This window comes from Leguminivora glycinivorella, chromosome Z (genome assembly GCF_023078275.1).
Source record: "Leguminivora glycinivorella isolate SPB_JAAS2020 chromosome Z, LegGlyc_1.1, whole genome shotgun sequence".
Classification (NCBI taxonomy): domain Eukaryota; kingdom Metazoa; phylum Arthropoda; class Insecta; order Lepidoptera; family Tortricidae; genus Leguminivora; species Leguminivora glycinivorella.
Genome location: NC_062998.1, coordinates 4,123,058 through 4,149,637, shown reverse-complemented (window position 1 = coordinate 4,149,637; position 26,580 = coordinate 4,123,058). Strand labels below are relative to the sequence as shown.

General features: G+C 37.6%; 1 protein-coding gene, 1 long non-coding RNA gene and 1 pseudogene across 4 annotated transcripts; 2 read left to right on the top strand and 1 right to left on the bottom strand.

Annotated features, from left to right (window-relative positions):
* Window positions 1-7,631: 7,631 nt before the first annotated feature.
* On the top strand, window positions 7,632-10,442 carry LOC125240557 (annotated as a pseudogene).
* Window positions 10,443-17,069: 6,627 nt separating this feature from the next.
* Window positions 17,070-20,609, bottom strand: LOC125240734. Of its 3 annotated transcripts, XM_048148778.1 has the most exons (6): window positions 20,111-20,601; window positions 19,595-19,777; window positions 19,173-19,443; window positions 18,783-18,854; window positions 18,439-18,647; window positions 17,070-18,097 (listed from the first exon to the last, which is right to left on the bottom strand). In XM_048148778.1, the coding sequence occupies exons 2-6, from the start codon at window positions 19,661-19,663 to the stop codon at window positions 18,083-18,085; spliced, it is 636 nt and encodes a 211-aa protein (XP_048004735.1). In that variant the 5' UTR covers window positions 19,664-19,777; window positions 20,111-20,601; the 3' UTR covers window positions 17,070-18,082. The 3 variants fall into 3 exon arrangements, with proteins under 3 accessions (XP_048004735.1, XP_048004734.1, XP_048004736.1); XM_048148777.1 differs by having other exon boundaries at window positions 19,173-19,408; window positions 19,595-20,609; XM_048148779.1 differs by having other exon boundaries at window positions 19,581-20,593.
* A 120-nt stretch (window positions 20,610-20,729) lies between these two features.
* Window positions 20,730-23,771, top strand: LOC125240735. The gene is made up of 3 exons (XR_007178663.1): window positions 20,730-21,959; window positions 22,094-22,217; window positions 22,614-23,771. It is a non-coding gene; the product is annotated as an uncharacterized LOC125240735 (long non-coding RNA).
* Window positions 23,772-26,580: the final 2,809 nt, after the last annotated feature.

The following is a 26,580-nucleotide window of genomic DNA, read 5'->3' as shown; positions in this document are numbered from 1 at the left end:
AAAATGATCTTTAAAAACATTTGCAACATCTTTTTGGTCGCTTATCCCATCGACACTTGCAGGCAGGCCCACCTTCCCATTCAAGTTTTTTGTACTCTTCCAAAACTTACTAAATTGTTTTTTGGAATGTTGCGAGGCAAGTATATCAAAACGGATTTGTTCTTGATTATTTTGACAAAATTTCAGTCTAGATTTGAAAACCTTACGACTCAAACACATTTTTTCATACACCACCCCGCAGTTAGGTTTTCCATAAAGTACAAACATTTTATAATCTAGTCTGGCCTGTCTATGTGCGTCAGCGACATGCTTATTCCACCCTAAGATACATTTTCCTTTAACAGCTGCCTTGTGAGTCCGTGCCCGGCTGTCCACGGCTGCACTCTTTAGAGCACATATAATGTCAGAATATAATTTATCAATAACTTTTTTATGTGTTATGTTGTGGCACATTCTATCAGCACATTGATTTAACTCATAAGGAAAATGTATTTGTTTAAGATACTTATTACATAATTCATGGTACTGGTCTGATTCCTCTGTAGTCCTAAGACCCCATACAATATTATTTTGTGATTTGTTTTGTAAACTTAATTTATTTTTAATAATTTTCATATTACACACAATTTTTAATGGATAGTGGTCCGACCAGTATATGTCATCAACTACTTCAATATTTGCTATGGTAGACATTGCTGAGGTACTTACCACACAGTGGTGCATAGTGATGTGATTAACGTCAGTGCATCCTAAAAAAATCAGAATGGTACAACTCAACATTGAATACATACTACAAACATTTTAGTTCTAAGTTACTTCAAGAACGATTTAATACTGGACTGCCAAAGCCCATACAAAAAAGTGTACCCCTGAAATGTAGGGGCTTCTTAGGCTTAAAACTAGATGGCGCTGTTCGCACCCTGGAAGTGGCCAAAATCATATTTTCCCCAAATATTTTTGCGTGTTTTTATGTTTTATAAGACCAAATGACATATTTCTTTATTTTAAAAATCACGATATCACTTCGATACACATTTTGAAAAAAAATTGTGGGCATCATCAGTGTAGTTATGATAGTATTTGATAGGTGGCGCTAAAAAATCGAGGTACGATTCTTAGTATGGAATATGTAAATCCTATATAAATAAACCTTGGTTACTTGTAGAACTCTTACCTGTTTTTTAACAAACAACTCAGTTTTATATGGTTTTGCATTAAGCTCATCGATAAGCAAGTTTATTCTGTCTCTATCGTATGCTTTCTTGTAAAGAAAATTACACAGTTCACCGGTAATGACCGAAAAGTTACGGGGTAAATTTGTGCCCATTATAACTCGTGTTTCACAAAGGAACTGATAGAGTAAATGGTTAGGAGTAAAATAACTAAACTATTTAAGATGATTTTATGTTATTGGCACTTATTTATGTTAATTCTAAGCTTAATAGGCGTCCAACAAACAAATATTTCTACAGATTGGGCCACAACCATTCCAATTTCCGAAAGATAGTCATAGTCAAACCAAACCACGTCAAAACCAGTTGTGACAGTGACAGCTGTCAGCTGTCACCCTAGCCCGAGGCCCCAACGTTGGTCCGTTCTGAATACAGTTTTTACTTGGTTTTTACAACCAAGTTATGATTAAAATCAACAAGATCGTATACCATAGTTTTTTTACACACTCAAACCAAACGGTGGGAAAAAAAACGGCTACTTATGCTGATTACTATGAAGGGGCTAAACTCGTGCTAAATTCCTAGGATACCTGTGAAATATAGGTTCGTTCGTCATTGGCTAGTCCGCCAGAGTCCGCAAATGCCTTTGCCGCATCCACCAATCACAAGTCCTCATGTGACGTGAGGTGAGGCGTCCCTTCCCCTCTCCCTCTACCCCTCTTTGAATTGAAATTAGTTTTGGCGGTTGAGTGTCGATAGCGGGTGGTTGATCGTTAAAAATAATTGTAGTTTTTTGTAGTTTTTGGAAGCGATTCTGATTAAATTGCATTAATTACTGTTGATAATCCATTTTGATAGTGTCTGGCGTAGCGGTAAGTGTTTTGTGTTTGTGATTAGAAGTAGTTTAGTAATCATAGTAATAAGAGGGTAGTTTCGGGTTACCAAATCAGCATCCTCATGGAGGAGGGTGCTGGTTTGGATGATCCTGACGATGAAAATTGTAGCTTAGTGAACTTTAGTAAATTCACTTTGTCCCAACACGAGGATTTTGAAAGGTCGCAGGCACATGCTACAGTTTTCTCTACAGTCATGGGCAGAAAAAAGAAACGTGATTTAGAGAAACGTAAGGAACGAGAACGGCAGGATAATCATAAAAAAAATAATGCATCCCGCTCGAGGTCTCCCAGTCCGTCTGGGAGCCGATCTGATCAGTCAAGCCATTTGAGTAATTCAGATACACAGATACCCCCAGGACAGCAATCGCAAGCCGAATCTCAGACTGCAACTCCGCCGGCACATTTGATAATCGACCCGCAGGAGAATGTGACGCAGACTCAGACGCAGACCCCTAGTACTCTTTTTACCCAAATAGGTCGTGACAAATATACAGATAGGGACCAGGGACCTTATGTAGTCCATGTTCAAAGAATTGAGTCAGCCCCGGACTCGGGAATTTCCTTGCACCCGGTAGCTTTTGATCGTTTCGTTCAAGATAGGATAAGGGAGTTCCCAAATATAGTGGCGGGCTCCATTAAGAAAATCGGACGTAACCGTGCTTCTCTGAGTTTCCATTCAGCAGAGGATGCCAACCAATTCATAGAATCACCCACTTTAACTCAAAACAAGTACAAAGCGTTTGTTCCGACATTTAATGTTACGAGAATGGGGCTGGTACGTGGAGTCCCAGCTGACTGGACGCCTGAAGAGGTGTTGACGAACATTCAGGTGCCATCAGCCAATTCGGGGGGAGCCACTCCCATTAAAATTAGACGTCTAAATTATAAAAAGACCAAACCTGATGGTTCTTACGTATGGTTACCGTCTGAAACAGTGATAATAACTTTAAACGGGCAAACTTTGCCAAAAAGAGTATACTTGTGCTTAAATTCATTAATAGTAGAGCAGTATCAATACCCTACAATTCAGTGTTTCAAATGCTGTCGTTTTGGGCACACTAAGGAAAAATGTAGGTCGCTCCCCCGTTGTTTCCGTTGTGCAGGGTCCCACACTGGGGACACATGTGACGTTGAAGATGATTCTGGAGCTTTGTGCTGTAATTGCCCTCAGGGATTGGGGGCAGGACATAGGGCGAACAGCAAATCATGTCCCGAATATATTAGACAGTTAAATATCAAGAAAACCATGGCTGATGAAAATATTTCTTATAATGAGGCGTCTAACCAGCACTCCAAGGTCAGAAGTAAGTCGTACGCAAATGTGACGGCTTCATCCCCACAATCTCCAGTCACTCAATCATATGTAAAAACTGTATTTCGGCAGCCTCGCCCACCACCTCGGCTTGCTAAAGGGTACGACAGAAAGGCCCACGAGGCTTTGACTAGGGACCCCGTAGTTGAGTCTAGACCCGTCTATCCTGACCAACAACAACACAAAGAAAACAATTTAATTTCTGATATTATAACTTTGATCACTTCTTTTATTAAAATATTTTCTCCGGCCACCCCCGTAAACCCTTCTCTGCTGTCCCACGTTGCGCCTATTATTTCATCTCTGATTACATCACATTATGGATCAAACAGTTCTTCAATGGAATTGCCGTAGTATCTCTAATAAAAAACATGAATTACTCTTCTTGGTCAACAAATTCAACCCTATAATTTTAGCCATATCAGAAATATGGCTCAAAGACAACTCAACTTTTAAAATCCCAAGTTTCTGTTCTCTAATGGACTGTCGCGCAGATGGCCGAGCTGGATGCGCCTTGTTCATTAGAGACCATATTCCTTTCCAGAAAATTCCTTTACCTAATAATAGTCCTCTTTTTCATTCCACTTGTGCCCGCCTAGAAGGTATTACCTTTTTATCTTTATATATACCGGATCCTTCCCCTCATATTTTAAAGCTACTGAGAAAGCTAATAGAATCCCTTCCCCAGCCCGTTATGATTCTTGGAGACCTTAATATCCATCATACTTTGTGGGGATGCGATAAGAAAGACGACGGTCTAGGTGATACTTTTTGTTAGATATCATGGACAAATGCAACTTATGCCTACTGAATACTGGTGCACCTACGCTACGTTCTCTCCCTAATCACGCAACTAGTGCAGTGGATTTATCTCTGTCATCTCCAATTCTCGCGTCTCGTATAACTTGGTCGGTCTTGGATAGTACACACGGAAGCGATCACTTCCCTATTTTATTAAGTCTTCCTCTAGGAACCACTAAAAAACCTACGGAAAATAGACCTCTATTAAAATATAATATCAACGGAGCGGATTGGGATTCGTACAAAAAAGCTCTAGAAGTTGAATCTAAGGACTTGCCTCATATCACTCTAAATTCCATAGATATTTGTTCAGATGCTCTAATCTTAGCTATAAAAACGTCTGCAGATAAGGTTTTCCCTCTTAAAAATGTAGCCAAAGGTAAATTGGCTTCCCCTCCCTGGTGGGACAAAGAGTGTACTATAGCTGTCAGGAGTAGAAAGGCAGCAGAACGGTCATATGCCTCAAATATGTCGACCGAGAATTTCAATGTTTTGACTAAGGCTATGGCAGACACAAAAACATTGCTCAGTAATAAGAAGGCTGAGGGATGGAAATCCTTTTGTTCGGCTTTAAGTCCTTCTACTCCTGATGCAATAGTATGGAACAATATACGAAAATTTAGAAAATCAGGTAACCCTAATAACTGTCCTTTTCCCACTTCTTTGCAATGGGCTGAATCTTTTCTAGATAGAATCGCTCCTCCTTATGTCCCTGGAGTCCTTGATTCTCCCATTGGACTGCTTAATAACCAATCGACTGATGCCTTGGATCAATTATTCACCATGTTGGAGCTAAAAAACGTTTTAAAAGCAGTCAAAGACTCCGCCCCGGGACTAGACGGAATTCCATATTCATTTATAGCCAAAGCAGGAGATTCATTCCTTAAATATTTCCTCGATTTGATTAACTGCATTGTACTTTCCGGCCATCCTCCCACATCGTGGAAATCCCAACTGATCATGCCCATACTTAAACCCGGTAAAGATCCTAACGACCCTCGGTCGTATCGCCCCATAGCATTATCGTCAGTTCTAACAAAGATTCTAGAGCACTTGATTAAAAACAGGTTAGAGTGGTATGTGGAAAGTCGAGATATGTTAGGAAATTCGCAGTTCGGATTTAGAAAGGGAAAAAGTACAACGGACAGTCTGGCCATTTTCACATCCGACATTCGCCTCGCATTTTCAAAAGGAGCTTCGGTAGTCGCTGTTTTCCTAGATGTCGAGGCTGCCTATGATAATGTCCAGCTCCCTATTCTCAGGGAAAAATTCCGCAAGCTGAGAATCCCGGTGAGGCTGGCCTGCCTTATAGGTAACCTCCTCTCTGAAAGACAAATCATCTTTCGGGGTAAAGATCCCCAAATTCACCCTTCACGACTGATCTGGCGCGGACTACCTCAGGGCTCTGTGTTGAGCCCCTTGTTATACAATATATACACACATGACTTAGAGGAGTGCGTCTCAGACTGCCAGGTGCTTCAGTATGCTGATGACTTGCTAGTTTATTCTTCAAATAAAGACATAAGTACAGCCTGTGCATTCATGAATAACTCCCTCATGTCTTTAAACAACTGGCTCTTCACACATGGTTTGTCTCTTTCTCCCGCCAAAAGTTGTGCAGTCATTTATAGTCGAAAATTAGTTCTGCCAAACATTAATTTAACAATCAATGAAGACAAAATCCCTGTCCGTTCTTCTCATAAATTTTTGGGGGTTATACTTGATTCAAAATTAAGTGGGTCTTTGCACTTTGAATTCCTAATTAAAAAGTGCGAACGTGGGCTTAACACTCTCAGATGTCTTTCAGGAGTTTGGTGGGGTGCTCATCCTATTTCTCTTAGACTGGTATACAATGCCACTGTACGCAGTATTTTAGATTATGGCACCCACTTATTGGTGCCTGCAAACAAAGCCGGGTTGACTCAGTTAGATAGAATACAATCAAGAGCTTTACGAATTATCCTGGGTGCTATGAGATCTTCCCCTATCAAGGCCATGCAGGTGGAATGCGCCGAACCACCTCTTAATTTGCGCCGCCAATTTCTGGCCGACAGTTACTTATTTAGATCCCTACAATTTTCATATCATCCCATTATCCATCGCTTATATGACCTAAAAGCAGTTTCGGTCTCGAACTGCCATGATAAACTACCATGTCTTGTGAATAGTCTAGCAAAATTTCAGTCTATAAGAGACCCAGTTTTTCATTCCTCTCGGCTTCCTCTGTTTGAATTTGACTATGAGGTTATTATACACCAACCTCGTGTTATCCTAAATTTTGACATTTGTCGTGATAACCCACATGCCGATGATTACATGTCCCAGATCCTTTCCCTCGAGTGGCGTGATTGGAACACAATATACTGTGATGCGTCTAAAATGACTCCGACGGGGTGTGTAGGAGTAGGTCTTTATCACTCCCAGTATGATATTGTTCAGAAAATTAAGTGCCCTCCTGAGACATCAGTTTTTACTGGGGAATGTATTGGTGTATTGGAGAGTGTAAAATATATTTTATTGTTTAAGTTACGGAAGACTATAATTTTCTCGGATTCCCGTAGCTGTCTTCAAGCATTGCTAATGAATCCTTTCGCGGTTCGCTTCCACAATCCTATCATATACCAAATTAAGGAAAACCTTATAAGATGCAGAGAGATGGGGTTTGAGGTTGCCTTAGCTTGGATCCCAGGTCACTCGGGGGTCTCAGGAAACGAGCGGGCCGACCGGATCGCCAAGGAGGCCATAGTATGCGGTGACAAGGTCCCGTTTAGAAACTACTGTCATGATTTGGTTCCTCTGGCGGCCAGGATGCTAACCCGGGCTTGGGCTGCTGACTGGACTGCCTCCAATCGGGGTAAGTCAAAACATTATTTTCCAGTGCAACCTACTGTATCCAGAAAACCCTGGTTCTCCAAAATTTATATTGAAAAACAGTTTTGTTCTGTTATTATTAGATTGAGGCTTGGCCATTGCTGCTCCCCTGTTCACTTGAAGAAAATACATATTAGGGATTCTTCTTTATGTGAGTGTGGATTGGACGACGGAGACCTTAATCACATATTTTTTGCGTGTCCATTATATAACCATGACAGCTTTTTTGAGGATCTTTTAAAACTCAAAGTCTCTTTCCCCACTCATATTTTGGAGTTAATCCATGTTAAGGATAGGGACATCCTTATGGCCCTCACTTCTTTCTGTAAGCTTAATAACTTAAAATTTTAATTTTTATTGTTATATTACATGTTAATACAATTTTTTTTTTGCTTTCTATTTCTTCTCAATGTCTAATATTACTAATCCAGTAGTTGTGTTTCGTTGTCATCTAACTCTAACTAACCCCACTAAATTTTAGAACTGATTAAATTTATCAAAATGGATTGATAGCTATTACTTCGAACAAAATTTATTTAATTAAAAAATCGACATGACACTGGCAAATCATTTGGAAGCCAATAAAAAAAAAAAAAAAAAAAAATAGTTCGTTACTTTCCGTCGGGCAACGCAAGCCACTTTACCGGATTTGCCAAAGACGACTCTTATTTAATTAACTTATTTTCTACGTTAACTTATTCAAATCTCAAATCAAAATGGTGAGTACTTCATTCTTTCAAGTTTCTATCAATTCTACAGAATTATTTCCTTGTGAAAATCTATTTTTTTCGTTGAAATATCCACCGGGTGGGCATGCCGCCATTTCAAGTAGGCGACGGCAGATGCTCTTTTTTTTCATAATTTCTCGTAGTTTTCTACTGTGCTTGACGTTCTTCTTTTCAAATTAAGTGTTAGTAGGCCTAATTCAGGTTGTTTAAGTGCGTTTTATGATTAGAGATGCTCTTTTGTTCATTAACAAATGTCTTGTTTCACTAATCATGGCTACCAGCGGCCACACCCCGAAACGGATAGGTAGCGGTAGCACCCGGTAAATCGATAAAATGTTCCGTTTTTAACATACTTGGCGTCAATCTTATGTAATTTTTTCTATTCTAACGTTTTATTTGTGGATGATGATATCGATGCCAATCATACTTAAAACAGATTCATTAGAACAATTTTTTTTTGCTACAGCGTGAATGCATCTCAGTACACGTTGGCCAAGCCGGAGTCCAGATCGGCAATGCCTGCTGGGAACTCTACTGCCTGGAGCACGGCATCCAGCCCGATGGCCAGATGCCCACCGACAAGACCATTGGGGGTGGTGATGACTCCTTCAACACCTTCTTCAGTGAGACTGGAGCTGGCAAGCACGTGCCTCGCGCCGTGTTCGTGGACTTGGAACCCACTGTAGTTGGTAAGTTTACATTAGAGATGGGCCGAATATGGACTTTGCCGAATACGAATATTCGGCCGAACATTCGGTTCAGCTCTTACCGAACCGAACATTCGGCCGAATATTCGGTTACGACATATTTTTAAAGCGAATGTTAAGATTAAAACTATGAAATTATTGATAATAGTTATACATACTACAACTATGTTCTTATTATTTAGTGGATAACTAAAACTTAGTTAAAACAACTCTGAACTCTTCTCAACTCTTGAACTACGGTTTTTAAATTTTTTTACAAAACAATTTTGTTTATATTTTGAGTATTTTGACGCATTTTTAGGTAGTTTCTTAGAAAGCTCGTAATGTAGGAGCTTATTATCCAATGGAATATGTATGATCTTAATTAGTTATTTACTTTGTTTATTCGGTTAAATATTCTGCAATGCAACCGAATTATTTGGCCGAATACGAACATTGAAAAACTTGCCGAATATGCCGAATACCGAATATTCGGCCCATCTCTAGTTTACATGAAAGGGCTTAATTTAATATTGAGGTAGATGTCGTTCTAATGCGTTTAAGCATGCAAGCAAGGGTAGGCATGGAAAAAAAATCTAATGGCTAACCCACGATGCGTTAATTAGTCAGAGTAGTTGGACTGCTGTTCAATAAAGACGCAGGTTCAAGTCCTACCAGAGGTTTAAATGTATTCATTTTTTTTTAATATTATAATCTGTAGCGCATGCAGATCTTTCTACTTGATAGAAAGTTAAGACATTTCTAATGAACTTTATCTTTTGCCAACAGATGAGGTCCGCACTGGCACATACAGACAGCTGTTTCACCCAGAACAGCTTATCACTGGTAAGGAAGATGCGGCCAACAACTATGCTCGCGGCCACTATACCATTGGCAAGGAAATCGTCGACCTAGTGCTTGACCGCGTCCGCAAGCTCGCTGACCAGTGCACTGGTCTCCAGGGCTTCCTCATCTTCCACTCCTTTGGAGGTGGCACTGGCTCTGGCTTCACTTCTCTCCTCATGGAACGTCTCTCTGTAGACTACGGAAAGAAGTCCAAGCTCGAGTTCGCCATCTACCCTGCACCCCAAGTCTCCACAGCTGTCGTTGAGCCCTACAACTCCATCTTGACCACCCACACAACTCTCGAGCACTCCGACTGTGCCTTCATGGTCGACAACGAGGCTATCTACGATATCTGCCGCCGCAACTTGGATATCGAGCGCCCGACCTACACCAACCTGAACAGGCTGATTGGCCAGATTGTGTCCTCCATCACGGCCTCCTTCGTTTCGACGGCGCCCTCAACGTCGATCTGACCGAGTTCCAGACCAACTTGGTACCGTACCCGCGTATCCACTTCCCGCTGGTCACTTATGCGCCGGTCATCTCCGCCGAGAAAGCTTATCACGAGCAGCTCTCTGTGGGGAAATCACCAATGCTTGCTTTGAGCCAGCCAACCAGATGGTGAAATGTGACCCTCGCCACGGCAAATACATGGCTTGCTGCATGTTATACCGTGGTGACGTTGTTCCCAAGGACGTAAACGCGGCTATCGCTACCATCAAGACCAAGCGTACGATCCAGTTCGTGGACTGGTGCCCTACCGGTTTCAAGGTCGGCATCAACTACCAGCCGCCCACTGTCGTGCCCGGTGGTGACTTGGCGAAGGTGCAGCGTGCCGTGTGCATGTTGTCCAACACCACGGCCATCGCTGAGGCCTGGGCCCGTTTGGACCACAAGTTCGACCTCATGTACGCAAAGCGCGCCTTCGTGCACTGGTACGTGGGTGAGGGTATGGAGGAAGGCGAGTTCTCTGAGGCGCGCGAGGATCTTGCCGCTCTCGAGAAGGACTACGAGGAGGTCGGCATGGACTCCGCTGAGGGAGAGGGCGAAGGTGCTGAAGAATATTAAGTCTGTCATGCACTCACAACTATACATTCCGCTTGAAATGAATAAAACTGAAATTATGTGAATTCACCTTGTTTCATTTCCTCATATCTCGTTTTCACGGACAGTCCCACTTACCAAGAGGCTTTGACCCTTGACCGATTACTCATATAGATACAAGCAAAACTCACCCTTCCTTCACTCGTAGTAAGTGGCAAAACGGAATCTTAGATGTTTTGCCCGCCTGGTGTTAAGCAGTTCCGTAGCCTATGGACGCCTGTAACTCGAGGTGACACATGAAAGATTGATAATTATACAATATAGTGACGGGTTAAGAATTTTACCACCCACTTTCTTCCAGTGGGTGTCGTAGAGTAGAAGTCTACTATGTAGGCGAGAGGCTGGCATTAACCTGTCACTGCAATGTCACGTCATGCTCCACGGCAGCGCCACCTTAGCTTTGATGAACATAAACATATGGAAAAATATCTATATAAAGTCTATAAAATTCTAGACTAGTTAAAAAAAATTCTATGTATCTAGTTTCGTCGTGAGCTCTTATACATTGTGGCGCTGCTGTAGAGAGCATACTCCACAGCAGCGCCACCATAAAATATCAATTACTGCATATGGTACAGGCACGTATATGGCTTCAAATAATTCTATAACAATTCTATATTGACCTTGCTTACCATAGATTAATTAAATAAAGAAAGATTGGTAACTCAGTACATCGTGTAGCGACCTACTTAACGCGAGTTATCGTCGCTGGTACCTCTTAGTTTTCGAGTTATTTACAGATGGCGCTGTTTTCAATGTTGAAAAGTGCCACCTAGTGAGATCATATTAATTACATTGCCGAGTAACCACATCTGAATATGGTTCGAGACCCAGCTCCGGTTTTTTTTTAATGTGTTTAAAAAGAATTATGTTGTTGTTTTTCGCTTTTTTTTTTCTAGTTGAATATTAGAAAAATAAGTATGATGTGAAGTTGAATCATAGAAAAGTAAGTATGAATTGTTCTGTAACATCAGTGTTACAGGGTTAGGTATTAATTCCTTATAACTAGCTAGTATTTTAATTCGGATCCCTAAAAATATATTCACAAGTCGCAAGCTCTTGAAATCGACCTAATCTAAACACACTGTCATAATTTTTGCTTTTTATTACCTTTTTTCGGCGAGTCGCTCTTATGGTACTTGACACTATCGAATACTTGATAGCTAAACACAAGAGTTCTATTTCAGATGCGTGCAAAAAGGGAGTAGGTTAATTTAAATAAGGTAACACATACGTCATCTTGTTAAAAATTATAATAATCTAAATTATGAAATGACGTATGTTAATGCAAAACGTATGTACAAAAGTCTTTTTATTTTGAAGATCTATTCGTGTGAATGTTATGGTTTTAAAATATAAACCTACAGGAGTTAGTCAAGATTTGGAGCCCGAAATGACTGGCTGGATACGCGTTCGGACATTTAGCCAGAAATCAGTTAATTGTGCCTTTATCTCTTAGGTCAAATCTATATAGGTAGATTAGCCTTGAAAGTAAATTATAGCAATAGTGTGATTTAAAATGACAATAGACTGTGTAGAGATTTTAAGTGTTTAAAGTGTTTGTTTTCTAATAATGTGTAATTATGTTCAAGTAGAATCAGTGAAATCAGGAAGTGTTTAAACTTATTTATAATTTAGTTTTAAGTAATATAAAATTAATTTATTTAGTTTAGTCTATGTTGCTTACGAAATCCCTACTTTTATTTACCATTTTATTTACCATTATTGAAAATCTCGGCAAAAAATCCTTTAATGTCAGCGGGTAAAAACGCATGTAAAGTAATTTGACCTTGAATATAGTCAAATTAACTGCTTTAAAATTTATAAAAGTAGGTGAATCTAGTAATGAAGATGATTTTGGAACTACTGGAAGCAGTGATAAACGCATTTTTTGCGTTGTAGTTTCCTCGCTATAGTGAGGGGAAAAGTTTTGTGTTACACATCAAATGCTAAGCGCTCGAACCACTCGCTTCGCTCGTGGTTCAATATGAAAAATTCCACACTCGGCGGCTTGTATAAAAATTGTATAGTGTATTTGCCTTTATTTTTTATTAAGGCGCTGCGATAATTATTTGTTTTAAAAGATTTGTGGCATCGTACTTTCCTACTTGCAAAATAAAAGTAGGGATTTTGTAAGCTAGGTAGGAAAAATCTTTTAAAACAAATAATTATCGCAGCGCCTTAATAAAAAATAAAGGCAAATACACTAACAATTTTGCCGAGATTTTCAATAAGGCGCTGCGATAATTATTTCTTACAAAAGGTTTGTGGCATCGTATTTTCCTAAATGGTAAATAAAAGTAGGGATTTCGTAAGCAAGGTCAATATAGAATTGTTATAGAATTATTTGAAGCCATATACGTGCCTGTACCATATGCAGTAATTGATATTTTATGGTGGCGCTGCTGTGGAGTATGCTCTACAGCAGCGCCACAATGTATAAGAGCTCACGACGAAACTAGAAACATAGATATTTTTTTAACTAGTCTAGAATTTTATAGACTTTATATAGATATTTTCCCATATGTTTATGTTCATCAAAGCTAAGGTGGCGCTGCCGTGGAGCATGACGTAATTATTTTACAATGATGTTCCTGAGTGCACACGAAACTTATGTGACAAAACAACTTAAATAATTCTTTATGCGTTTTGGAGCCGTGTACAACGTACGTGTATAGTATCACACAATCGTTGATGCTAGACGGCGCGCGGCGCTCGAAGCGCAGTGTGACTCTGTCGCGCCAATAGCGGAAGAGCGAGACGGCGCCATAGGCATAAAACTACTTTCATTTTCGATCTGTTCATTTTGCCTTCAGAAATTCATACTTCAGTCAACTATGAATCAGGTTGTAAAAAAAACAGCACAAAAGTTTGATCCGCCTTTATTACAGTACACTTTAAAATAATTACAATAAAAAAAAACAAGTTAATCGTTGTTTAAATATTAAAATATAATCATCTTAACTACCTCGCACAATGTGCCGACTAGGTGCGTCTCGGGCCCTAAACACGAGATGAGCGAAGAGTTCTAATGCACCAAAGAAACGTCCCTTACAAGTCAAATATTCAATAGTAAATGTATGTGGCTAAACTGTTTTTTTCACGTCTGTTTGTCATGTGTAAACCTGCAGAAATCTGTATTTTATACAGTTTAATTTGAAGGTAAGGGAAGTACCTGAACACTATTATCCGTTCTATACGAGCATGGAAAAATTCTTAAGTAGGTATGTATGTACTTCAAATTCGTAAGTGATCCGTATTGTATGAAAAATGACGGTCATGTTAAGTAATATTAGAACTATTTCGTGTGACTTTTTGCTCACTAGAACTCTCCGCTGCAGGCAACGCCAAATGCAAGTTTATTTTTTATAATTATGGGCGACCACCTTTTTAGTAGCTAAATTCGTATTGAGGAGAACAAAGTGAGATAGTGTTATTCAACAATATCAATGATGCCGTTATTCACACCGTCATCGCAAATACACTGCAAATTTAGTTTGGCCTATGATATTTTATGAAAGCAATTAAGTATTTCAACATACTTGCAAGCGACGTTGCCGAGTATTACAGGACCAGTATAGGGTCGAACGACTATAGGGGTTTAGGGTCCAAGTAACTGTATCTTTTTTGATATACATATATGTTTTAATATTCGTCATTCGACCTCGAACGCCTTTCATTTCCAATACGCTTTAGGGGTTCGGCTGGTTTACATTTACTAAATGTGTCTGTGATCGCCAAAATATACCACTTTATTACTTATCATAACGACGAGCCCATATTTTATCTTTATTCGCTATGAACACGACTGATACTGCCCTAACGTTGTAGGATTGTATAGGGACAAAGTGGGATTTTGCTGACCGTAGACACTAATAAAATAAGCCTAGCTCTTGTGGTACCGGCGACAAAAATACTTCATTATTAAAAACAAACAGTTTTTAGAAGACTCTTATTTCATTCGTTTATTCAATCTGTAACATGAAATTTACTAGTTGATGTTTCTTACAATATTCAATCAGGTTTTACTGGTTGGCCCAAACACAATTAAAATATAATACATTTTATTCTTAAATTTTTCAATCGTTACCAGACGATTATTAAATAAATACTTTAATAAATAAAAACTCTTACATGACAAAGATACGAAACCAGCCGATTACTATTCAAAGTAAAACGACGTTACAACGCGTTTAAGTAGTTTTTATTTAAATTTTCTAGTTGTTCATCATTTTACTTCGCCAGCATAACCCCTACAGTTAAAGTATGGTATCTCAGAGCCGAAGAATTTCGTTCATTGACAGCGTGGTTAAATAAGACGTGTCAAAATCTAGTCAAAGGTTTATTTTTCGCTTACCATAAGGAGTAGGTACATAGTTATACGAATGATGTGGAAAACCCTTCTATGTTACAAGCAACAAATGGGAATTTGTATCCCCAATGAAGCGTTTTTTAGATTTTATTGAAATTTGAAGTAATCTGTACGTTTAACTGTGGTTGGTGAACCTGGCCCAGCAAAGTCAATGTACCCTAGTAGCATTTTGAGTTGGCTGTTTGTTGGGCCTTTGTCCACCTTTAGGTTGGCCAACCGTCCGGCGTGTCACCCCTAGGAATAGAAGGACCAACGATAGAATCAACAAGGGGCCAACTACGTCGGGCCAACTGCGTATTTATAGAAGAGGCCCTACCGTTGGCTAAACGTTATTTATTCAACTCTTAAACAAGTTGGGCCCACGTTGAAGATCCTACGTAGGGCCCTCACTCGATTTTCCTCGTAGGGCCTTTGAAACATATCCGACGAAGGCCCTACCTAATAGTTACAGCTGTTGGCCCTCAGTTTATTGTGCATACATAGGGCCTTTCAGGTAGTAACTTCGGAGGCCCTACGGAATGGTAATAGCTGTAGGGCCATCACTTGATTATCAACGTAGGGCCTTATAAACATCTCTGTCGGAGGGCCTACGTTAGGGTCTCTCAGGGTGTCTGTCCACTGGAGCGGAGCGAGGCAGCGGAGCTGTGAGCGAGGTAAAAATCTACCAATAGAATATCAGGAGCGGAGATTTTATGATATTCAATTGGTGGATTTTTACCTCGCTCACCGCTCCGCTGCCTTGCTCCACTCCAGTGGACAGGCACCCTGAGAGACCCTAACGTACACAGGCACCCTCAAGCGATTCCTTCGGAGACCCTTTGTCGCACCTTAATTTAGAATTGTACCGACCTAATTCTCATACAAGTTGTATGAACATTAGGTCGGTACAATTCTAAAAGTGATAAGGAATTTCAGAAAATGGGTACATACAACCAATTAGCGTAAGATGTTAAAATAAATAGGTCTGTATCAGTTTTATGACTATAATTAAGTTTAAAAATGTGTACACCAGTGTGAAATGACATACGTATTAAAGAAAGAGTACAACACAATACAATAAGTACACAGGTAACAATTTGGTGATAACAGGTGGTAATAGGCTACTTGACCCTTTTTAAAGTCTCTCTTATATTATTAATTACTGTTCAATGAACCGAAAAAAATATTGCCATATTTTATTATGACTTGAAAACCGCAAAAATATTTTCAAAGTATACTTTTAATTAATCAATCAATCTGTTTTGTTATTTAATAAGTTGCCTGCTGAACTTAAAACAATAAATAATACACAAATATTTAAAAATAAATTAAATGCTTTTTTGGAAGAGAAGTGCTTCTATAAGGTAGAAGATTTTTAGTTTAATAATTTAAATTGTTTTGACATAATGTATAATATTAATGGAATTGTAAATATGAATAATCTATATTAAGATATTTTATTGTTAAGTAATGTAAATATTGTATGTTATTTTCTTTTGTATATTTGTTTCATACACAATCATTTTGTTAATGAATAAATAACTATGAACTAACTATGAACTATGAACTAATTAATCAGGCAAAAACATCAGCCATGTTAGTCTATAGATTATCTGTGTTTGTTGTCATTCTGCTGGAAAACAACATTTTCTAACATTTAAATATAAGGCACAAATGTCATTTATGATTCGACATAGTTAGGTTGGAATCCTATGACGTCACTACATCGCCGATAGCGTTTTCAGTGTCCAAAATTAAAAAAAAAATCATTTTTAGTCAAAAATACGTAGGTAGTCAACATACACTTTTAATACCTCATGCCTATAAATATTGGTTTCTTAAGTCAAATTCTATAGAAAACAATTATTTATTTTGCCAATATTGATATAAGTCTAGTAGCCTAAAAAGGTTAAAAAGTTACAATTAATACAATTAATGGAGCCTTACTCGTCTTAATTAAGTATAAATATATACTTCTATTAGTCTTTGGCCATACCTAATAGTATAATACAAAGGGTATACCTACATACAAAAGAGTCATCATTATCACAAAAGTTGGGTAACAGTAAACATATTTTGTGCAACTGTGACGAGAGTAAAAAAATCTGTTTGTGCCGTGACTAACTTTATATATGCCTAATTTGCTACTGTTGTAAATAAATCTGATTTTTATGTGGAACCAATGTTCCACATAAAAATCAGATTTATTTAAGAATTCCTATATTTTGCAATTATATAGGAATCAGACTTCGGACATTTTTTTATCTTCTTAATGACTACAATATCAATCAAGTTCTGTTAGTATACTTTTTAAAATCTGATGGTCTTCATATTCCTGATTAACAAATCCAATTTCGGTTCTAAGAGATAATATGAAATTGGTTCAGATTCACTAAGGACCGCAATGGAGGACGGGAAGCCCGAAGAGCCAAGCAGTAGCAAACCCGCTGTTACAAAAAAAATAAAAAAAAACGAAGTCTAGCTCGTAAGACAATACAAATCAAACAAGAGTTACGTTTACTCACTTCTCTTTCCAATACTGAACATGAATCACTCTTAAGTGCAGATCATTACGGTACAATTGACGTAGCTTTTAATTCAAATATTCCAATTGATTACTATACCAAAGAACCCTTAAGAGATATTGATGTTCCATCTGATTCAGATGATAATATTAATTCTTTTCTTGTATTGTGGTCTAAGAAACATAATTTAGGTCACTCTGCTCTAAACGATTTGCTAAAAAAGTTGCAACCTTGTCATTCTTCTTCACCGAGGGATGCACGAACGTTATTAGAAACGCCGCGTAATGTAAACGTTACAGATTGTGCTGGTGGTTCATAGATATGTATACTTTGGCCTTGAAATATATCTAGTAGAAAGAGCTTCTAAAGGCACAACATCTAAAAACCGTTCATGCAACGAAAAATGACACAAAGAGAATATTCATTTTATCAGTAACACAGAGGTGGTTTAGATCAATCTCCCGACAAGCAGCTATTTATTGTAGCACTTTATTACGGGGAATCAAAGCCCAACAATGCTGCTGTATTTCTGCGTCCCTTTGTAGAAGAATGTTTACGGTTAGAGCAGAATGGTTTATATGTTAATGGAGTAAAGTTTGAATTTCAAGTAAGTTGTATAATAGCAGATGCACCAGCTAGGGCATTTATAAAATGTATCAAATCCCACAATTCCTTGCGCGCTTGTGAGAAGTGTCAACAAGAAGGTGTATATATTGGAAGAACTATGTAGCCATATTCATCTGAATTATTTCTTGTATCACAGCATCAGTAGCGTTGGTTGCAACCTGGTTCAACCGCACTGCGTCTATAAAAGATGTAAATACATATGCAATTAGCTACGTAATTTCCGTAAATTTTATTAAATAATGAGACAGCTGGGGTCAATTGGGGCAAGCAAGATTAATCTAAATTGGAGGTTCATCCGTTCGGGAGCTACGATGCCACAGACAGACACACACACAGACAGACACGTCAAACTTATAACACCCCGTCTTTTTTGCGTCGGGGGTTAAAAATACCTCAAACCAGTATGAGCAAAATACAAATTGCATTATACTAATTACACATGGCCTTGCCATAAGGACCCTCCAGCCATGGATGGTCACATTATGACAATGTAATAACTAATAATAATAAATGACATACCAAAAGTTTTCTGTTCTCGGGAGCTGCATTTATCCACTTTTCAGTATCAATCAAATCCTTGCTGTCCTCACATGGCAATGTTCTTTCCCCTGGCAGTGAATGTTCCATCGAGACAGAAGATGATCGCACCCTATTTAATATTTCATTCTGTGCGATTTGCATCTCTTTCAAGTCAGCTTCAATTCGAGCTAAGTGCTTAGCTATGACATCTGAAATCAATATAAGAATATAATGTTAGCAAATATTTACTTTAGGTATGCAAATATACAACTGGGTAGTAAGGTAAAAATGCAGATGTAACTTCTAACAGTTATGAATGACACTAAGAGTTTAACTCCTCTCACCTAAGGCTTGTGAATTTGGCTTCTCATTTATAAAAAATGGTGTTATTGTAAAGTCTAGGTTATCCAGGCCACCTGAAAATAAAAAGATTTTAGAGAAAGAGAAGAGGCTGATTTTTAAATTAGGTGATCATAATTAAGTAGTCATAAATACTATTAACCTACTTATCCTTAAAAGACCATATTCTTATCAAGTCTTAAACAGAATGAAACTGCAGACTGACTCATAAACGTTTAAAAGAATTATATTACTAGTCATGATGCATACTTGATGCAAAAACTCACAAGTTTAAAAATAATGATAATCTATGAAAATCATATCATCATCCTAATACATGCCATAAAATATTTATTTTTAACTTATGTTGGGTGTAGGTAGTAAAACATACTCACTTGGACTTTGCAGAAGCTGTGACATTTCACTGTCTGTAGTCTTTGCAGAGCTTTCCTTGAAATCTTCACGTTTGCTCAGATCTGTATCATCATCACTTTTGTTCAGTTCTGTATATACCGGCCTAGAGTGTTGCTTTTGGGATTTTGAGCTAACAGGTGTAGATTGCACCGAAGAAGTTACTTGCTTCCGATAAGTCCTATTTTTTTCACCAGTATAAGCCTCATAATCATCATCACTATAAACAGTAGGTATGTTTATTTGATTTTTCACCTGTGAAAGTAATCTCTTGTAATAATATGCCTTAATACTAGTTTTTTTTTGTAAGTTGTGACAAGATATCTCAATAACACAAACATCTAAAAGTAATTTTGTTAGCACAGATACAAAAGTGCCACGAAAATACAGACCCTGCTGAACTTACTTGGCTGCAAACTTGGTCATCAATTTTTGGGGCGGCCACAGACATCGCTGCTTCCCGGGTGTCAGCCATTCTTCAGCAAACTCAACGACGCTATACATGCCGCTACACAGAAAATAAGGGACGTGCCTCGCTGTGTAGACCCACACTATTGTATTGTTAGAGGTTATTGTCATGTATCACACACTAAAACCGAAAAAACCCGTTAATATAGTCGAAAACACATTATTAACACGCGACGCCATGACGCCCATGACCGCCATGTATTAAACGTGCACACGCGATTGTACGGAGCAAGGTGACGCGTCGGATGTACATGTGAATAGCAAAAAACTGCAATTTGATTCGCGTCATGTGGCGTGTAATAATGTATTTCCACCTTAATGTTATTCATTACAACTTAAATGAAGGCACCATAATATATCATTGATTACTCATTACGCAGAAATCATAACAGAGCACACTATATAGATACTTAAAATAACATTCGTGGTAGCCAAAAATATCATCTTGACTTACCTGATCACTGAATGTTGACGCCAAATACGAGAAATTTCCCTTTCTCTCACATCACCAAAGAAAATACACCGGTGCCGATGCAATGCAAGCGACCAAGCCACCATTCAGCGCATGGGCCGAAAAGGAAAAATGAAAGAAAGCAGTGTTGCCAGGGCCCTGAACTCACAAGTCACATTTAGTTTCCCTAAAAGTCACCATTTTACTGACCAAGTCACCTTTTTATAGTATGGATAGGTAAATTAATTTTATGAGAAGAAATAAAAAAACCCGTATGTATATGTGTCACAATTTAACTATACAGACCTTATATGATTACTTTTCTTAAAATCTTACACTTTGATCATGTTATTTGAGTTTGATTGGATAATTTCATTAGTGGTAATTTTTCGCCTATTTTCTTAAATTACTTGACACATTTTTTTTATAGATAGTTATAAAAAGCTCTTTCATTTGATATTATAACACAACATAGTTCAAAAAACTTTGATTTTTGATTTTCAATTTTACCTCGCAAAAGTGGCCCCCATAATTAAATTTTCTTAAAATTACATGTCCGTTTTTGAGTCACAAATTTCAAGTTAATCGGTTCAGTAGTTTTGGAGAAAATTGGCTGTGACAGACAGACAGACAGACACACGAGTGATCCTATAAGGTTCCCGTTTTTCCTTTTTGAGGTACAGAATCCTAAAAACGAAACTTTTTTTACGAAAGTGAGAGTGAGAAGAGAGTAAATCCATCTCACTGTCACTTTTATGAAACAATTCCAATATAAAATGTGAAAATTTCAAAGGGATACCCTGTAAGAAATTCCTAATTTATTTGCTTCTACAGTTAACAATATTGTCCTTTTATTCGAAAATGTTTGAACGATGTATCAAATGTGAAACGTTATTCGACTTAAACGTGGCCTAAACGAAAATATTACTTTGCTAAATGAAAATTGTCCAATAATAGTTCGAATAATTTGCACAGAAGCGAACTAAACCGAACCAAGATTCTACATAAAACGTTATTTGACCAAAAGTGACAGCTATAGTTTGATTATTCTACTAAATGGCATTCGGCGAATCGTTGTCGGCGAATCAATAATAGGCTAAAAAAAATATCGGAGAATCACTATAGGTGTAGCCATTTATTTAAATAAAAAACTAAATCCTTATATAGTTTCTTTTTGACCCAGTGGTTGACTGGTGGAGAATGCTTTAAGGCATTAAGCCCACCATTTGTACTTATTTTTTATGTGCAATAAATAAATATAATATTCAGTAATGTCTTTAGAATTTTTACATTACGTAAAATACTCTAAAGAACTCCAAGGAGGGCTAAAAGTCACCAAAATGGTGACTTTTGGAACCGTCTAGCAACACTGATTAAGGAAGGGCAGGGCGGGGCACCATTATCGCGTGTTGCCAATTATAAAGAAAAATGTTGGGTAGTATAATATAGAGCCCTATAACGAGAAAGGCAGTATATACAAGTATTCCCGACGTTTGGACCGTGTAGATTATAATTATACACGTTTATAATCTCTCACGAATCAGAAATGTAAAAGTAAAACTCGTGCCACATTATAGTCTAATGAAATATTGAGTGGCAACACCCAATAAAATGTCATTCTGACATTGATAACTTTGACAAGCTACTCAAGCTCTCTAGCTAGCTAGTCTTTGTTGAGTTCATGATGATATTCGTGATATTTTTGCCGTGATATGCAAATGCAAACAAAAACAAGGGTCAGAGTATAGCAAAAGGGGCCCGATTCTGGGACTTAGAAAAATTTGTGAAGAATTTTTTTTTGAAGAAGAAAGGGAAAACATGGAGTGTCTAGAAGTGGTGTCCAAATTTGTAGGTTAGTAGAGCATAATAATTTGATACTTTTGTTTAAGTATATCACCAATCTACAGTTCATTAAATACTTATATCTTTCGGTCCAATCTATCTTTTTTAAATGATGGAATTTAACGGTGTATTTATTGTTTTCAGGAAAACTCGACGTTTCTGAAGAAAAATAAGTTCTTTTGGAAAATCTTGGGATGCTGAAAGACTTGCTGATTGAAAAGATTTGCTTAGTCAAAACAAAATTTAGAGAAAATATCGTCAATGACTGGTAAATATTAAACTGAATTCAGTAATTGTCTTTTTCAAAAATAGATTAGCATAGGTTACCTACCTAATTTGACTATTATGTTGATTCACTTAACACTCAATTTGAATTTTTATTAAATGGACTCGCTATAATACATATAATTAATAACACTCATAGATTTATACATATATAGAATACAACCAAAGTTAGGATTATAGTTATTGTATACAGGGCCAAAATAATTTTATTGTTTGTAAAACCTACAGTGCTTATAAGAATGTATTGGGTTTATATAATACAAGACTTGCTTGTTCTTAAACTGAATTAGCTATCAGACCATACAATATATGGAGCTGTACTACATGTCCTATAATGTATATGTAAATGGTGTTTATATAATTTAATTTTTCCTTACAGATATCAGTTTTTCTACATTGAAAAGAATAAATATTGAGGGAAAAGCTAACCATGGTATCTTCTGTACTCCAGGGAAGAAAGGATCAGACAAGCCCACAAGATAGAGCTAATCTGGAGCTCAGCAAAGAGAAGAGTCACAAGCAAAAATTTTGGCATACCAGCAGCTGACCTTGAAAAACTTATTCAGGAAGCTTTTGACAGCATAACACCAGAGCTTTAGAAGAAAATGACTCATCATGTGCTCAATATTGAAGCTCAGTGTAAAACCAGAAACAGAATAATGGAAGAACTTGAATCGTTTATTTTAAGTGTGTTTAATGATGATGACTCTGACAGTAGTTCAGAATCAATGGACGCTGAGTTTCTAGAATCCGATTTTGATTATAGTTCCTAATAAAGTACAAAACCTTCTTAATTTTACATAATTTTAAATTAAAGGAAAAATGGAAAAATTCACATATTATTTGCAGATAAAAAATAACTTCTTAATTTTACTTAAATTTTTCCTTGCACAACATAATTATTAGGCTCATTCACTACAGAGAGTGCTCTGCTCTCGGTCAATCGGTCAAATGAACTAGTTGGTCTTTTAGTTCCTTTAGATCGGTGGTTATTGGGAGTCAGGGATGATTTAGGTCTGATACATTTCATTCCAGACTCCTTTTACATATGATATTTTTCCAATCTTTGGTAACTGAATATAATTCCAAGTTTTAGTACCTATAATATTATCCAAGTTATATTTTATATAGAAAATATTTAATTTTCCTGCATAGATTTAGACCTTAAACATTCCTTTCATCTCTTTCACACTTGTGCGAATGGCATTTTTTACTGTTTCGTTCCGCCTGTTATCCAGTTCACTCGGTCAAGCGCTCTCCGATCCCACTGAACTATAGGACCTAATAAGGACCGATTAAGACCGTGCAAGATTTAGTTCCTTTCGGTCATTTATGGGATTTCATTCCTATCAGTACTTAGCTCATGACCGACACAAGCCTACAACGTATCAGCATTGCGATACAACGAGCAAATGTCTCCAGCATCCTTGGTACAATGCCTAAATGGCGTAGCTATTGTAGACTAGGCTAGTTCTTAATTTCATTTCATTATGATTTTATTTATTATTGTAGAGAAATAAATGATTATGACATTTTACTTCATGACTTTTTATTCTAATAAAATATTTTTTTCTATAAAGGAGAGCTGGTAGCGGCCTGCATTATATGAAAACATTATATCCGATCAAACTATTTTTAACCCCCGACGCAAAAACGAAGGGGTGTTATAAGTTTGACGTGTCTGTCTGTCTGTCTGTCTGTCCGTCTGTCTGTCTGTCTGTCTGTCTGTCTGTCTGTCTGTCTGTCTGTCTGTCTGTTTGTCTGTCTGTGTGTGTGTCTGCCTGTGGCATCGTAGCTCCCCAACGGATGAACCGATTTTGATTTAGTTTTTTTGTCTGAAAGCTGAGTTAGTCGGGAGTGTTCTTAGCCATGTTTCATGAAAATCGGTCCACTATGTCACGGTCGGGGGTTTTTTCAAAATTTTAATTTTGTGGTTAGGTTATTATTTAGAATCTTTTGATTAGGCTTTTAGTCCAGTGTGTTTCCTGTTAACTAAATCTTGTAAGTGAAATTATATATTGCGTGACGAGTTTCGACTCGTCTTATCCGTATTGACGAGTTCTTTCATTATATTTGGTAAGGGTCTGATATGCTGGAGCTGGAAGGTCTGAAAGGCTGGACAATCCTACGATATTCCTGATTGGTTAATCCAACCTAGTAAGGCCATCGATAGAGGTTTGTGGGAAATTACACAATAAACCTTGTGGGCTGGCCAACTGTAGAAGCTGTTGGCCCACTGTTGTCAGTTTGTAGAAAATATTACGTTGGTATTACATCGTTGGTCCATTGCATTTTAATGGTACACTAAAGCTACAAATTCATCATTGGTTACCCAACCGTAGAGATAGTAGGGCCATCGTTAAAGGTTTGTGGGAAATTACACAATAAACTTTGTGGGCTGGCCAACTGTAGAAACTGTTGGCCCACTGTTGTCAGTTTGTAGAAAATATTACGGTGGTATTACATCGTTGGCCCATTGCATTTTAATGGTACACTAAAGCTACAAATTCATCATTGGTTACCCAACCGTAGAGCTAGTAGGGCCATCGTTAGAGGTTTGTGGGAAATTACACAATAAACTTTGTGGGCTGGCCAACTGTAGCAGCTGTTGGCCCACTGTTGTCAGTTTGTGGAAAATATTACGTTGGTATTACATCGTTGGCCCATTGCATTTTAATGGTACACCAAAGCTACAAATTCATCATTGGTTACCCAACCGTAGAGGTAGTAGGGCCATCGTTAGAGGTTTGTGGGAAATTACACAATAAACCTTGTGGGCTGGCCAACTGTAGAAGCTGTTGGCCCATTGTTGTCAGTTTGTGGAAAATATTACGTTGGTATTACATCGTTGGCCCACTGCGTATTTAACCACAATATATTTTCGTGGAATTTAATGCGGTTAGCCCAATGTTCTACCTACGGTAAAAAATCTTCGTTAGTTATCCTACCGTAAAGCTAGTAGGCCCAATGTTACACGTGTGTGGGAAAAACAACAGAATCTCTATGCGGTAGGTCCAATGTTGGGGCTTTGTTGGTAGACCGATTATCATCTCCCAACAATAAACCAACCGTTGGCGAGGACACCCCAACGATAAATGCTACTAGGGTAAGTACGAAATTCTTCGTGCTTAGAAAACATACTTTAATAGAACATCTGTTTAAAACCTAATACATTTGGTCATAAAAAATAAAATTACATAATTACAAAATTTTACAATAAAAATAAGCATTGAATTTATCTCCAGAAATGTTTTAAATAAAAAAAAATATATGACATCTATAGAACATTAAATATATGCTTAATTACAATTAATAATATTTACAAATAAAAATCGGTTTGCACTTATAATCACGACACAATTGGATCGATAATGGAATCAGTTTTGTAGAAATGACATATGTCATAATTGTTCGATTCTTTTCTTGGTTACATAATGCAAAAAATACAGAAAAGCAATAATGATTAATATCTTATACCTTGGAGTCTCATCTCCAAATATTTGGTTGTAATCCTACGCTGGATTATAACCTCTATGGTACATCTTCTCAGGCCTCAATACTGGCTATCCAATTTTAAAGAGTTACTAAAATATAACAATAGACATTTGTATAAAATTGATTCCATTATTGACAAGTAACATTTGGAAGTAGTACGAGTTACATGGGAGCGAAAAACGTTGACACGTTTTACATGAACACTTCATAGTTTGTCTGATCTGATCAACATTTTGTGAACTGTTAACTATCATTGTTAGTATGGCCCCGTTTCACCACGATGACAATCCACCGTAGATTGCTAATCTAGTAGATATTTAAATTGAAACTACTGTCCATACTATTATTAGTCCACAAAACTTCACGAAATTGCCATTGTCAGTAGTCAAAATGTAAATGTGATAAAATAGGCGACAACGTACACTGAATCGTTGACAGTTGACAAAATTATCAGATACAACTGAATACCATCATTGTCTGGCGATGCTTTTTACTCTTATTAATTATTGTCAGATGTTTTTAGTATAGTAATTACTGCTACGTTTCTCGCTTCCCAACACTCGTTTGTTTGAGGAGCAGTGAAAACCAGCCTTGCATGAAACTCGATTATTTACACGATCAAGTAAGTCCAAGGGCAACGAAGACGGGCTAGTATTACGAACAACGTAAGCCGTTTTCGTTGTGCCTGAGTGTATTGCAGTCAGCTGCTTTGGTTTACACAGATGAGGGTGCAGACTTGGTTACGTCACAGTAAAGAATGAAGCAACAAACACTACTCGTATCTTTATATTTGTCTTTGGCTAAAAATGGTCTGATGCGCTATTGGAATACGTGCGGCCGGCCAGCGGCTA

Excerpts from the sequence above, each read along its gene's own strand:
- LOC125240734 (XM_048148777.1), bottom strand. The coding sequence starts at position 19,767 with ATGACAATAACCTCTAACAATACAATAGTGTGGGTCTACACAGCGAGG. Across the intron at positions 19,409-19,594 it reads ATGACCAAGTTTGCAGCCAA|TGATGATGATTATGAGGCTT; the intron begins GTAAGTTCAGCA and ends TACTGTTTATAG. Across the intron at positions 18,855-19,172 it reads ACAGCTTCTGCAAAGTCCAA|GTGGCCTGGATAACCTAGAC; the intron begins GTGAGTATGTTT and ends TTTTATTTTCAG.